Source organism: Ischnura elegans, chromosome 12, assembly GCF_921293095.1.
Source record: "Ischnura elegans chromosome 12, ioIscEleg1.1, whole genome shotgun sequence".
NCBI classification, from domain to species: Eukaryota; Metazoa; Arthropoda; class Insecta; order Odonata; family Coenagrionidae; genus Ischnura; species Ischnura elegans.
Window position 1 is genome coordinate 15,772,286 of NC_060257.1, and position 15,239 is coordinate 15,787,524.

Consider the following 15,239-nt stretch of genomic DNA (forward strand, 5'->3'; position numbering starts at 1 on the left):
GCGCCACCCCTGGCCTCCCCATCCCCCCAAAGCACATTCCTAGTTACGCCACTGCATTAGCCTAAACCCTCTTAGTGTCACCAAAATATGGTGGTATGTACTAGCAAAAAGTGCTGACGTTAATTTAAGAATTTTGTAGCACTTTATGAAAAACCATGATATGAAGCTACTATCTTATACACCAATGTAAATTTTTATTCTAATTCACTAAGAAGGAATTATTTTTTTTTAGAAAATTCTAACACATTGGATAAAGAATTATAAAAATGTATTAACTTATTATGCTATTAAATCCAGTCCACACTCGAGCCAATATATCAGCTCATGGGAGTTTTCGCCCATGTCACAAAAGCCGATATATTAGCCAGTGACACTAAGAGGGTTAAGTAAGGATAAAATAATGAGGTATAATATTTTAAAACTTTCATTTCCGTAAAATAAACTACATAAAAGTCAATTATGATCTCGCAAATCATAAATATTTTGCAGTCGAGAGGCAAAACCACAATTAATAAAAAAAGAGGAGCATTTTAAAACGGTTCTCTAATTACAAATTTCCAAAATTGCTTCCTCTACTGGGGCCATATCACCTTGAATTCTTCACAAATTGCCTCTACATTCACCAAGTAACGTGCAAGATCTAACTCTCACTCTCCAACATCTTAGATTTTGACAACACTATAACAGGTAACATTTCTTTTAAAAGTACATTAGCACCATACATGCTCCACCACTGACTGTTCGAGGAAGCACCTCCACAATCTTGTAATTTGGCATCTGAATGTCAGATTACACAATCACAGGACATTGGCCTTCTATGTCATATATTTTTGCTAGTCTTGTAACTACTGCCTCACAATATAATTCCTACTCATGTCAAAATGAAAACAAGAGAATTTATAATTTGAAAGTTTATCAAACAAAAAAATAATATTATTCAACTATACTTTTCAAGCTGAACTTGAAAACAACATGAAAAAGTACGGATTGGTCAGTTCTGTTCTTCACCTCGGTTCCAGCAATTCTAAAGTTGATATCCAAAGCCACAAGGAATCCAATAAAAACAAAATAATTGCTGCAAACACTATTTGAAAACTTTTCTCAAGCATAATTTCCACTGCATATTTTAATCATAGTGATGTTATGGATACAATAACTTGTGAGATAAATTCATGTGTTACTTCCAGTAGCACATAAATATGTACCCAAGGAAAATGACTAATAGATTTATAAAATTAGACAACGAAAAGGAAACACTTAAAAAGGACTGGAAGCAAGAATCAAGACTAAGAAATGGGATTGAAAACAGATTTTAGGGATTGATTCTAGCTAAATGATGAAAAACAATGAACCAATCCATCCATAATAAGAATCTACCTTTTCATCAAAGGGATGACACGTGAATTAATTCTGAAACAACCATGTCTGTATTTACAAACACAAACAGCTTAAATCCATCCAAGTAACAGTATGCATAAAGAAATATGTATTTATATAAAATGGAGAAAAAAGTAACTGGAATCTACCATTACAAATGGAAGATTACATTTGATTTTCATTCCTTCCAATGCAACAGAAAAGCTGCTGGCTTTGCAAACAATGATGCAAATGGGCTAAGAATACTGACAACAATCGATGAATAAGCCGTAGAAATGCTTTCATTTCACTCGCAAAGGCACAGCCATTCATGAAGGGATCACCCGAAGGTTCTCACAGAAACTAGGCTGAAATCCCATTAACTTGTGAACCTTAGAACATCTCCAGCATTGATATCAGAACACACAACAGGGCATGACGTGTGCTACGAGCATTCAGTGTTCCCATAAATACCGCATGAAATGGGAGGCAGGATATATGCTGATGAAACGTGTACTCTGGCAGAAAATATTGGGGAAGAATCAAAGTTAACCACTACTGGACTATCTGGGAATCATCTTGACTTCTACCAGTTTTCTTGTAATTCAATTACTACAACCGAAATTCCAAGCCCATAGTCTTCACTAACCTTAAAGCAGACTTTCATTTACTATGAGGAACCTTGGATGAAAGTTACTGAAACAATGAGCTACGTACACTTGAGTCATATCCAACTACATGACCTGAGCAACGAAAATTGTGAAATTAACGGGACGAGAACAGCTAGCTGAGTGGGGGGGTGAACCTTTGTTGGTAGGAATTTGGCATTAGTTCATGTTATGTGGTGGCAAGTCACGAGATATACATAGAAGCTGTAGGGAAGTGCACCAAAGAGATAAGAGCCACAAGATGATATGGTGTTCATTAACTCTATTCAACATTTTAACATTGAGACTCCCACACATCCCTACAGACAATGTAGGAATGGGTAGTCCAGGCCTAATAAATATCAAACTCCATCCAATGAAATTTCACCAGGACTGAGTGATAACGATACATTTACTAAATCTTTCCCTGGAACCACCAATTGGTGGTGGGCAAGACCCAAGTCATCTTTAGAACATTCGCTCATTTGATCTACAGCCCATGTACTAGACGCTAAGTCAGCGCTTTCGGAAGGAAGAGAGTCACCGCTGGCCAGCAGGATGCCGATGAATATTCCACTAAGTTTAGCTGCCGAGATTGGCGATGCTCGACCTCCAGTGATGACCTGAGTACTACCACCAATCACCTTATCACTGTCAGGCATCATCTGCAAATCGTAGGAGAAAAAAATGCATCAATATAATTATTCCTGAATAAAATAATACCACATGGTCATTATCTTTAGTTGAAAAGGAATGCGAATTGGTAGAGAAAACAGGAACTACCGCAGTAACTACCACATCAGTTGCTGAGGTGAACTTATTTATTTATTTCATCACCAAAAATGGCACAAAGGCTTTTGCATTGGCTGTTCCTTAAATAAATAATACCTAAAAGATAACAAACAATAGCACAATAAATAAAAACTAACAGAAAACAAAATTTTTCAACGTAAGAAGGGGCACTATTGATTAGACAATGGTGAATTATTCAGATGGCATTTTAATGAGGATTTTTAACTAGTGGCAGAGGAAAATAGGTCCAGGGAAGGGATTTTTGAAGCAATGGAGTTAAATAAGGATGGGATTCGGTAGAACAGAGAGCGTTGAGAGATGGAGAGATGGAATTGCGGAATGTGAAGCAGAGAGTTATTTTGTAAGGGGCGAGGAGGAATATGAAAATGGAAAAGAGAGAGAATTTCGTTTGTCCGGATAGAACCGATTAAGATTCTACACAGAAGCATGAGATCAGATAAGACACGGCAGCTAGTTATGTTAGATATCCTGAGGGAGGAAAGGATAACGTCACGGGCATAATATCTGATTGTGGGGATTTGATGGAGGGCTACGGCAAGAAAGAAGTTGACAGGACGGTTGACCAAGTTTAATGTAGTGGGCTTTTTTAGAGTAGTGGGGCAGTTGACCAACTTAGACTGAACAATGACTTCTTCATGTCCGGTTACACCCAGTTGGTTGCCGTTGCTACTGAGGCAAAGATAACAGTCATCCTTGATCATAAGAAGATTAACCCTTAACTGGTGACGTGCGGTCTGAGAGACCGCTGCGTTTTTAAAATTATGAATATTTTCAAAATTAAGATTTCAAAATATCTATAATTCTCGTTAGCTTCATATTTTTGCATAACAAGGACATCCCACTCTTAAAATTTAACGTTCCTTTTATTAATTTCTGTAAATTTGCAATTGAACTCGACTAGCGGTCTGTGAGACCGCACGTCACTTACTAAGAATGCATCAAGAAAAGGAATAAGTGGGATAAATTTCATGGCTACTAACTACTTAGCCTTCCAACTTTAACATTTAAGGCCTTTTTGAATCTGGCAAAATATTGATACATAAATATAATAATTATAACGCAAGTGTTTTTGGCATCAGTTTTTTATCCTGCTTCAAATCACAATTTTTTATGACAAATTGGTTCGTATTGGGAGTGTAAAAATTTTAATATAAGTTTTAAAATAGTTAAGCATTCAAAGAAAAATTAAACAAAACAATAAAAATGGCATAGCAATATTTTATGAATTTTTGATTTATTGCAGTCTCCCAGACCGCACGTCACTGGTAGTGTAACAAGAATTGCACGTCACTGGGTAAGGGTTAAATCACCAAAAATTACTCCAATACTTCTAAATACATAATTTTAAATTTGTGTATTTTCAAGGTCTAGGAATAGGTTAGTTAGCACACATTGTAATTAAAATTTAAATTCATTAAATGCAAGCTAAGACGCTTCATCGACCTCGTAAGTAGATGTTGATCTCACCTGACATCCTATTCTTGGTGTTTTATAATCTTAATTGAGTCTCAAGAGTGATAGAAATTTTGATTCTGTTTTCATGTCTGATATAAAACATTTCGTAGCAGCTGTAAAAATTCTACTAAGCTACTGCACTCAAAATTACGACAAACACATACAGGGTTCCCACTCTAACTAAATTATAAAATTCACGGTTTTTTCCAGGTTTTCACGGTCTAAATTGTGTCAACTTCACGGTCTGTTAATAAGCCATTTTAGGAAGAAATATTGATCACATAAAAATCACTGGCCGCACGTTAACTAAAAATATAGCAAACGCGATAAACTCCGCGAATGCAAAACACAGCAATGAAAGGGCTCTTATGACGTCGCCTATCTTTAGCAAAATTTTTGGGCCTGCTAAAGGTTGTGAGTGAGAAAATGGAGGGTGATAGAGAAGTGAAGATGTGTCTGATTTCTCGCCAGGGTTAACGATCACTTTGGTTTAAGGTCGTCCGATCACAGCCTTAAGGTCTGTGTGTCGTCATGACACACGGACCAATATTTGCGCTTTGAATATACGAGTGCAGATAAATAAGTGGACAGTATCTGCGTGTGACAGATCTATTTTTCTTTTGACCCATCGACCGTAGATCTAAAATCAAGTATGAGAGGTTTTTAAGGTTTTCAGATGAATTTCACGGCTTATTCACGGTTTTAAGGTTTTCACGGTTGAGTGGGAACCCTGACATATTAGGCCAGAAAACATATTACGTGAGAGAATATAATTGTGCCTAAAAAGTGCCCACATCCGAAAGTAGGAGAGTACATACACTAAAGGTCCTTATGCAGTGAAACCTCTGTACACGGACACCTCTGACTTAAGATTCAATTCCCTGGCAGGAGGATATGCATTTGTATAAGGATAGAATCTCTAGTGTATGTATGTACTCCCACTTATGGACGCTGACACTCTTCAGGCACAATTTCACTCTTTCACAAACACCATCGCTATGGGTTCTCTAACAAATCCATCAAAAATTTATCTTTTTTTTAATATGAAAGGATTTAATTCAACTGGTTGGAATTCCTACTCAATAATACTTGTGTGGTAACATTAAGTCTAAAAATGAGGTTTTCTTTAGATAACCTCCGATTTGCAGACACCTTTCGCTTACTGACAAATTTTTGAGGACCATTAGTGTCCGAAAATGAGAGGTTTTACGGGACAAATGCATATTCTTATGCCAGGAAATTGAATACTGTTCTTAAGCCAAAGGTGTCCTAAACAGAGGTTTTACTGTACTTGATGATAAAACACAACAATCACTAATATAATGATACTGCCACAACAGTTTTAAATATAAGGGATAAGTGGGAATTTTCATTCCAGATTGTCATCAATACACTTGTTCAATTACCTTGTCAGCCACATGTAGATACACCAAACCATCCCCACCAACATAAAAGGTTGAGAAGCCATCATACCAACTGAAAGAAAGAACAGAGATAGGGTTAGCAAATGATAAAAAAGAGCCATCTGAGTTCATATATACACAACATAATTATCAATGGCTAGGTTTTAACAACACGTATCTCAAATTCGGCCGGTAAGAGTAAGGTGCCTTAAACAAAGTGTAAAAACGTTTAAAAATACAATATAAGCAAAAAACAACTCTTTCTTAGCAAATGAATGCTTCTTTTTCAGTTTGATGAACTTTTCGTTTTTAATTTCAGAGTAAAAGTAAAAAAAAATTAATCATTTTTTTTTACTCTCCTGAAAAGTTGCTATGCTTGAGATATGTGTTGTTAGAACTTAGCCATCGATATGTATTAAAATTAGGGATATGTAATTTAGTTTCCTGTTCTTAGTTCCATTGCTTCTTCATAAGGGAACTGGAATCAGAACTGAAGCCAAAAATTATTGGTGCCAAAATAATTTGTGCAAAAGCAGATACAGTGGAACCTCGATAAAACGACACCCCACGGTGCACTAATAAACACTCGCTATAGCGAATTGTCGCTTTACCGGAGGTGGTGCAAATAATAGCCAATATACCTCATATTACTCCTTTATTTTTATTTTCTCGCTTAGACGTGTTTGATGTTTTTTTGGCCATGGTGTGTTCCATCAAATGCTTTCTATTCATGCAACTCATGGACGTGCGGGTATGCTGACGACTGCTTTCTGCCGCCCGAGGAACAAAAGAAGATCAAGCATTCGCGAATGCTAATGCCACAATATTTTCACCAAAATTAACTACTTATTTATCGAACGACAGTTTACCACATAAATTTGAGACTGAGCACTCCATTAACTTCATTTCTAACAGATCGCTAGCAATTACAGAGATTAAGGAGTCTTGGTGTAAGTTTTTCCGGCGGTGAAACCCTCGCTATGGCAAGAGCCAACACCAAAAGGGCCTCGTAAAAACAAAATTTTTAACATGCTTATTATAGGATCAATTGACGGTGCATCGGCTATCTCTCGTAAAGCGGGGGTCTCGCTATAGCCCGTACTCGCTTTAACAAGGTTCCACTGTATTTAACATTTCCGCTTGCTGAAAGTTTAGGCTTCAGATATTTAACCCGCGGAAAACACGTTTGTTATATAATTAATAAATGAAAGAATCAATTGAAGTTACACCTGAAAGGGAGTGCATATGTGTAGTACTGTATTTAAATTTGAACCCATCATCCAAATTTTCCGGACTCAAGGCATGTGAATAATACATTTTATTCAGTAATTCCAAAACTTAGTAAATATAATGGGTATGTCTGAAAAATGCCAAGGGTCGATCTATCAGCTGAGGTTATAGCATAAATTTAGAAAATTAAATATTTTCTAAAAGTTTTAATGAAGTGATAATAAAATAAATAAAAACATAAAACACAGAACTTAAAATTAGCTTTACAGAAAATTACACCACCACCTTTTCTCGCATTAAAATAGGTAGCTTGTCATGCTGACACACAAGAGCAAGGTAATATCACAGCCACATTTTGTTAGTCATAGTATTGATATCAAAAGATTAACGACATAAAAACTGAATGAATTGCCTTCATTCGTACATGGAGGAGGAAAAGAAAATAAATTCCTGATTCAAATGATTCCAAAAATGCTGTTCTCCTGGAAATATGTAGAAGGAATGCATATAAAATATGACTAAGTAAGGGAACTAGGACCTCGCAACTTGCCATTTAAGCACATTCTTCAAGTGACTGATCCACAGACAATGACCAATAAAAAAAACAATATGCTCTCAGAGAAAATACTGATACTACCGCTTATATCAGGAAAAAAAATGCAACAACAAAAAGGAAATTCTGCCTTGCTGAAAAAGGCAGATTACTACCTAATATTGTTAAACAACAGATATTTCCAGAGTCAATGAGAAATTTCTTGGACATTTCTATTAAAAATATAACTTCCTCAGATTTCCCATCATACCAGAGCACTGAGACCTTTTTTTAAGGTGTCGTAATTTAATATATGATACCCTCCAACATCCGGTGATTTGCTAGAAGAATACATATTTCAGTATTTCAGACTCCCTCATAAATGCCTACTAGAAAACTAAGCCAAATATATTTGCAAAATGACATCTGCAAAATGCTTTTGAAAACTCATTTACCAGAGAAATATTTTCTACTTTACCTAAAATATGTCTTAGAAAAGTTTCAGGATAGAGCAGAGATACAGATGGAAGAAATGAGTGATTGGAGGTACATATACAAATGAGAGTTACTACAAGCAAAACTATGTATATTCAAAACATTTAACAGGGAAAGGTTTTCCTGCCATTAGTACTTCAGCAGCTCTGTTAAATATGTATCAGAGTTACATTCCTCATACTATTGCACCCAAAATTTCCATTGCGGTGTCAAAACATTAATAGTAACATAAAAATACCCTTCATTTCCTATTTACAATTGACATTCAACCATTTCTGAAGATATTATAAAACCCTTTCCTGCCCGTGCCTATTATAGGAAAAATTTTTCTGTGCTATGAGTAGCATAAGAATACCTATTTAAAATCACTCAGTGCGGAGTTCTTTTTTGGGTTCGAGTTTCCCTCATATTCTCATCCCTCCCATTTGGGACCCAACTCAACCCAGCCATTACTTCGGCCACTGCACTAGACTCTCTAACCCAGTGTTTCCCAAACTTTTTCGAGCCACCGCCCCCTTGCATCCATAAACCTATACATACTCAATGCCTCCCTAATTGGTATCTTTAAAATAATAATCAGAATCATACACTAATTAACCAAATGAAGAACATCGTAATAATTAAATTAAAAACAATGACTAATTAAATGTTTACTTAGAATCCAATGGATGTATAGTTTTTTAAATCATTTATGCAAATGATTTAATACACAATAAAAGGAACTGAGAATATACTTTTGACATAAAAATAAATAATTTTAAGAAAGCTTTTTTAGAATTTTTCATGTCATTTTATTACTTAAATTAAGCAATTATATAGCATGAAAACTTTCAATTTATAGTAATAGAATGACAAATCATGTTTTGATAAAATTATTTTAACAATTAAGTGACTTTTTATTATAGATGTTCATGGTCTAAAAGTCATTTGAGAAGATTCTATTGCTAAAATTAATGACATATTTTTATCAAATAAAATTTTAATGAGAAGGATGAACTTGATGACATGATACAAGTTTTCCAATGTCTGGTTTAACGTCACTTAGCAGAAGTCTTAAATCACCGCGTTCGCAAACCTGGAGTATGTTTCTCTGCTTGGAAATAAGCTGAGTGACTGCACTAAAACCACGTTCCACCAAATACGAAGTCGGAAATACAAGAAGGAGTTTTTTTACCACCATCCATAATGCAGGATAACGATTGGAAATCTCCTTCTGTAGCCAAAACTCTTTATAATTTATCTTAAACTTCGGTTTCAATTCAATGTCATTTTGTAGTCCAATTAATTCTTCCTCTAATACCCAAATTTGAAGAAAGGCTTGGAAATATTTTTCAACCGTTCTTGCTTTAAAATGTAAGAAAACACATTGTTTAAATTACTTCCAGATGCGGGAAACAAAGTAAACTTTAAAAACGAAGCTTGGAAACGAAGACAAAAGGAAGGTTATGAAACCTTCGCATTTGTCACATTGTCAGGACCCTCCGGCGCCCACCTGCCGCCCCCTTGTCCCTTTTCGTCCCCATAGACTACAGCAACGCCCCACAGGGGACGGCAGCGCCCACTTTGGGAACCACTGCTCCAACCCTATCACAGCACGAGACTACGTCAGAGAGTCAACTCATGGCAAAAGCAGTGTTTTTTAAACCAAATATGTATTCCATTTGGTCTTTTACAATTTATTATTCTACAAGAAAAATTAACATTTTTTAAGCATTGTGGATTTGAAACGGATTTCTGGCATTAATAACACCAAAGTTAGTGAACGCAAGGTACTAAGACTGCAAGTCCAGACGTCCATTATTTTTAACCCTTGGTCTGCGGGAGTTCAGGATTTTAGCCGCAATCCAGTGTAGAAGAGTGAAGAATCCTGTATGCAGGAGGCACCCCCTGCCACAAGGGCTGGTCTGGTAGAGTTAAGTCCCTTACCAAACTTTATGGTGAGGGAGAGGGCCCAAGTGCAAGATATCCAGGTAGCAATAAATATTTTGAGTAAATGCCCCAGTAAGCATGCTAAACGCATAAAAACGTTCCCACACTCTAAGGGTTAACAATAAAATATCATATAAAAATTGCTTACGCACAGAACAAAAGGAAGAAGTAATTTCAAAGTGTAAAATAAATACATAGAAAAAGCCTACTTACGCATCTTGACTCTCAAATATTTCTCTCCACTTCCAAAGCCTAAATTTCCAAAATTGGAACATCACCTGAAAAGAAAAAAGGGCAACTCACATTGGTGATACAGTTCACATGAAACATATGTAGCCCTATCTTTCATACTGATGAAGCAAATACAGTAAGACCTCAACTAACGAACATTCTAATTGCAAACTTTCAGACACACGAACATTCATGCCCAATCGAAAAATTTGAGAGAGCCCGAAATTTCAAATTTGGCCCCTATAAGTTGACCAATATGACAGTCGGTGAAGTGTGCACAATATCACAGTTTTGGCCTAACGTGCGTGACAGACAAATTAAAAATTCTAATGATATAATATGTAGTACGAATTCAACCATTATGAAGTCATGAAATGTTCAAAGTTTAGCCAGTTTTTGCTTCCAAGAAGCACAGAAATTTCATCAGTTCCAACCACATCACTTGTGCAGGGAACAGTTCGCTAAGATAATTAGTCAATGCAAAATTGTTACAGAGTGCTGCATGCTGCAGAATTACTACACTTTTCAATGACTAGCCTATTCAACTTACAAACAAGGTCTCGGAGTGCATCTTGTTTGTATGTCAAGGACTGACTGTACTGCAAATGTCATTTAAAAATTGAAATTAGAGCTAAAAAGGTATGAACAGATTTGGAATACACAATAGTCCGCAATGATTTTACCATAATACAGAGGAACATGACTAATTATTACTTTTATAAAATGGATTCCTCTTTGATTCAAACTTTTCTCTCAGTTATCTCATAGTGCATACATATTTCAATTAAAAAGTGCTAAAAAAATCGTGGTTAATTTAAAATTTTATTCTGGATCATTCGTGTTTTATGAGTTAAAATATTGTAAAAATATAGTAAACAAAATATAATGTCCTAGGGGCTGAAATCTATCCTCTCTAAGTAAGCTGCACGTATATGATGCAACAAGCAGCAGTCCGATGGTCAGCACAACTACATTATGCGGTTACAGGCCCTAAGCCTAGCAGGGTCAAAGGCCTAGGTGTATATTCCCACCTGCCCTCACCAGAATAAACCTTCTTGCAAAGTATAATTACAATTGAGAGCACTCTTAAGAGTACACATTTGAAAAGGGTCCCCCGGTTGTGAGATTGTGGTTGGCATTGCTGTGAATTACCCCATCACAGCATACCGACAAAGTAAATTGATCCATACCTTTCACTAGGTTTTATCATATGTAGAACTTGAGGGACAAATACAGAATTTAAAAATGATTTAAGGCTGAGGAATAACATTTAAAATTATATTTACGCTTTTAATCTCAGTCATAACCCTGAGGAAGTCTCCAGTATTGGAGGTTGAAGTATCGGCACATATATTTTTTAATGGTGATAGACGTTTACCCAAAAGAACATCACTGGACATTAAAGAATAAGAACATCTCTTGAAACAAATGTAATTTTTAAACTCTAATTACCAACCTTAAGGCCCGATATCCCTCGTATACGCCATCTAATCTTCACAGAGTTATCCTCTGGATGCATTGTGATCTTAAGGATTTCAAATTTGACGTATGCAAACCTCAAATGGCCAATTGTTCTTAACAATGCCACTTGTTTAATGTAATTGTACAGCCCTCTGAAACAGAAATAAGTTACTTTTAATGATAATATCATCCTAATCATAACAGACCATGATTCCTATTTCACAATAAAATCAAGTTAATATATTGTGACCGTCCACTCCTGTGAGTGCAATTCCTTCCTTGCTCACAACCCAAGCATCCCATGTTTGGTAGACAGAGAGAAAACACAAATCAAACAATGTTTCAATTTTGCCACCATGTAGCATTTATGTTAGTACATATTTTGTTGTTTAGTTTTAAGGTTACTTGCACGATTTAAGTACGGGGGAAATTGAAAAGGTGATGCTGATAAGCTCTGGTATGCAGAAACGAAACACCTTTCAAGGGAGAAAGAGTGCACCCCCCACGAGCAAAGTTAACGGACCAAAGGGTTGTTCAGAGAGGATAGAGGGAATGCGCCCGCTAACAAGTCACCAAGTCCAAGGATAGAGATAGACAAAAATAGAGGTTAAGCGTAGGATAGATATGAAGATACAACACAAAACAAATGCAATCGTGTCAGGCGAAACATGATGGAACTCCTTCATGATGAAACAAAAAAAGACAATGGCAGGTTCCACTATTAAATAAATACTGCGACCGGATTCGAATACATAGTATCATCATCAGGCACATTGGATAAGAGTTGTTTCCACTTATATAGTAGTCAAGAGGGAGGAGGGGAAGTTAGGGGAATGGTTGACAGCGTCATGGATTGGGTGGTAGGGTGAGGAGGTTAAAGGGGATTGGGTAGCAGCGTCAAGTCGAAATGGGAGGGGAGGTGGAGTACGTAGGCAGGGGAGGAAGGGCGGAGTGGTCAGGGCTGTGAGGGAGAATTAGAGGGGGAGGGGGGTAAGGTTGAGAAAACACATTGAGAATGGGGGAATTCCAAGAATACAATTGTTTGTTGACTAACATTAATGACGGGGAATTTTGGCCTCGAAGAATTTCTAGCTGCTCCATGGCATCGAGTCGGGCGCCGTTGCTGACTTTGTGGAGAATTTTTGGTTTCTCCTCATCTCACATCTCATAGAATGTGGTCATGATAGTAATTATTGCCATTGCTGTCTTGCAGATTACGTCTGGCGAATATTTATGCCGTAAATTTTCAGGGATGATAAAATGAGAGAGTGGAGATGGGCTTTCAGTGAATTTTAGAACAAGTGCCAGAGTAGGTGCAAAACAGGAAAAGAGGGTTAGAGGGAATGAGAGGGAAAAAGGAAGGCACAACCGCTAAGGATATTGATTGCACCAACATTTTGGTGGGCATTATGAAATACGTTCGAGCTTAGGTGCAACGCAGGCAAGGTCAACATCACGACCTTGGTGGCTGAAAAAAGACTATTTGAATTTTCCTCGTCTCGTTCCAAGGATTACATACCGTTAGAAAGGGAATCCTTTCTCCTGGGAAACGATAGTGACGGAACAAACTCTGTTGGGATACTTTTCCCTCCATAGTACATGATTTATGAAGGTACAGTAAGAAATTTTCTATACATGTTTATTTCATCAATTGTATTCCCGGTATTGAAATGAGATTGCATCATGCAGAGATGGTTCACATTTAACACCCATCAACGTTGATCGTAATAATCATATAAGCATCAATACCTAATTGGGGCAGGCATAACTTACACAGTTCTGGTTCCCCTCAAGTTGTTCTCAAACACTAGATCTGGAGAGTAAATACTGTAATCCATCGGCTGAATGAAGAGCTTTGGTAACTGCAAGAGAGAATCAAGCATATGAAGAAAGGGATACATTTAGCGAAAAAAATCTTGATTGCATAAATGCTGTCATAACAAAAAACAGGATTTCAAAAAACAAAAGTTAGACATTTGAAACCAAAATATTTTTCACGAGTCAATTTGCACTGATATGCTCTGATACGAACAAAAAACATTAAATACAATAGGATGAGGGTTTTTCTCAATGCGTAAGCACATCGTGAACAAGAAACCAAGGTGTAAAGATCTGTCGTATGTATAATTCTCAGGCAAAACTCTCAAATTACCTAGATTACCTAGTACATGAGCAAGGTGAGTATGAGTAAATTTCGGGTTACCATTAAGATTCAAAGGATTAATTATTTATACAATTTCATTAATTCTGAAAATATTTCAATGAAACTGGCCTAAGGAACTGAGAACACCGGCAATAGACTCATCTTCGTAAGCTGAGGGCTGAGGGTTAAGCCTAGGCTATTGCACATAACCCGGTGTTCATAAACCTTTGAATCAAGACTATCGAATACACAACCTAATTTAGGCCATTCACAAAGCTCGATGATAATAAACTACTATCTTTAACGCTGTTGCATTAAAGAAATAAATATCACCGTGCATGTCCTAGGAGAGGATTATACTCACAGTATCCGATAATACAGAGAATACTCGCTGAAGGTGTTCGTTTGTGGGTTTGCCCCGAAGTGCCTTGTCAATTGAATCACTACTATCCGATACTTTTGCTTGAAGCACATTTTCACTAAAACTTGAAGCCTTCGAATCTTCACTTGCAGTACGGGAAACGTCTTTCGCGTTTAAAATCTGAGAGTCACTATCGCTAAAATTATGCAAATTAGCTTTAAAATCCTCGATACAACATGATCTCGAGGCAAGTCCCCACTTATGTATGGTATCAGGGGATAATTGAGGGAAATCTGAGAGAGTCTCCTCTGGCCCAGACTGTCGACGGGTTCTGTTAGCAATTCGATAACCATCAGGAAAATTAAATTGCAGCAACCCTCCTGCACGAGGAATATTTTTGGTTCTTCTGTTTGTAGGCAGTGGGGCGACCGTACATCGTGTTCCGTAGAACTGTAACATAAAATTGATCAAAGTTAATCCATAGAAAACATCACCATTAAAGAAAACTACAAACCGATTTGAGATTAATTACATGCACATCGTCGGCAACTAAACATAATAATACAGCGAACATTGTAGAAATGCATTAGGTAATTATTAATGAAAATAAATAATGATATAGCGAATGAATTTCCTAAATTGGTAATTTACATTAATTAAGTCATATCTATCTTAAGTAAGTCGCTTTTCAGCGACGAAAGGTATTACCTCTTCTAAAAACACCGACTTTTGAAGGCAAGGTAAGGTTTCACGTCTCTCACAATGAGAAACATTGGCACGAATGCTCACTAAATGACTTTTAGAGGCTAATTTTTGACTAACTCTTCGTAAGCAAAGAGCCATTCCAAATAATTAACCGCGAATCACCAAGGGAAATATCACTAAATTCTCTACTTCGCCATTTCTACTGCTGCTCGCTGCCCGGTCCGCACTCGATGCTCAACTATTTACCTCGCATTGTACACTCATTTTTTTCCTGCGGAAGCGCCTTATTGAAAATTGCTCATGGCTGAAGATACTTTAATTTTTCTTCATATTTAGCCTTAATGAGCCATACCTGACGGTAGAAAAGAAGGGCATTTGAGAAAAGCGTCATTATTGTGTAGGAAGATTCATTTTTCCACGGGTGTTGTTTTTGTGAACCTGCGATATACATCATAAATGTACACAACGTATTCCATTT

The 15,239-nt window shown here is 36.7% G+C and overlaps 1 protein-coding gene across 1 annotated transcript; it reads right to left on the minus strand.

The window, feature by feature from the left end:
• Window positions 1–408: 408 nt before the first annotated feature.
• On the minus strand, window positions 409–14,987 carry LOC124168986. The gene is made up of 7 exons (XM_046547414.1): window positions 14,765–14,987; window positions 14,060–14,506; window positions 13,326–13,414; window positions 11,548–11,704; window positions 10,074–10,138; window positions 5,678–5,747; window positions 409–2,668 (listed from the first exon to the last, which is right to left on the minus strand). Exons 1-7 carry the CDS (start codon window positions 14,897–14,899, stop codon window positions 2,366–2,368), a joined length of 1,266 nt encoding a protein of 421 aa, XP_046403370.1. The 5' UTR covers window positions 14,900–14,987; the 3' UTR covers window positions 409–2,365.
• Between the last annotated feature and the right edge of the window lie 252 nt (window positions 14,988–15,239).

Excerpts from the sequence above, each read along its gene's own strand:
- LOC124168986 (XM_046547414.1), bottom strand. The coding sequence starts at position 14,899 with ATGGCTCTTTGCTTACGAAGAGTTAGTCAAAAATTAGCCTCTAAAAGT. Across the intron at positions 10,139-11,547 it reads GAGGGATATCGGGCCTTAAG|GTGATGTTCCAATTTTGGAA; the intron begins GTTGGTAATTAG and ends TTTTCTTTTCAG. Across the intron at positions 2,669-5,677 it reads ATCTACATGTGGCTGACAAG|ATGATGCCTGACAGTGATAA; the intron begins GTAATTGAACAA and ends TACGATTTGCAG.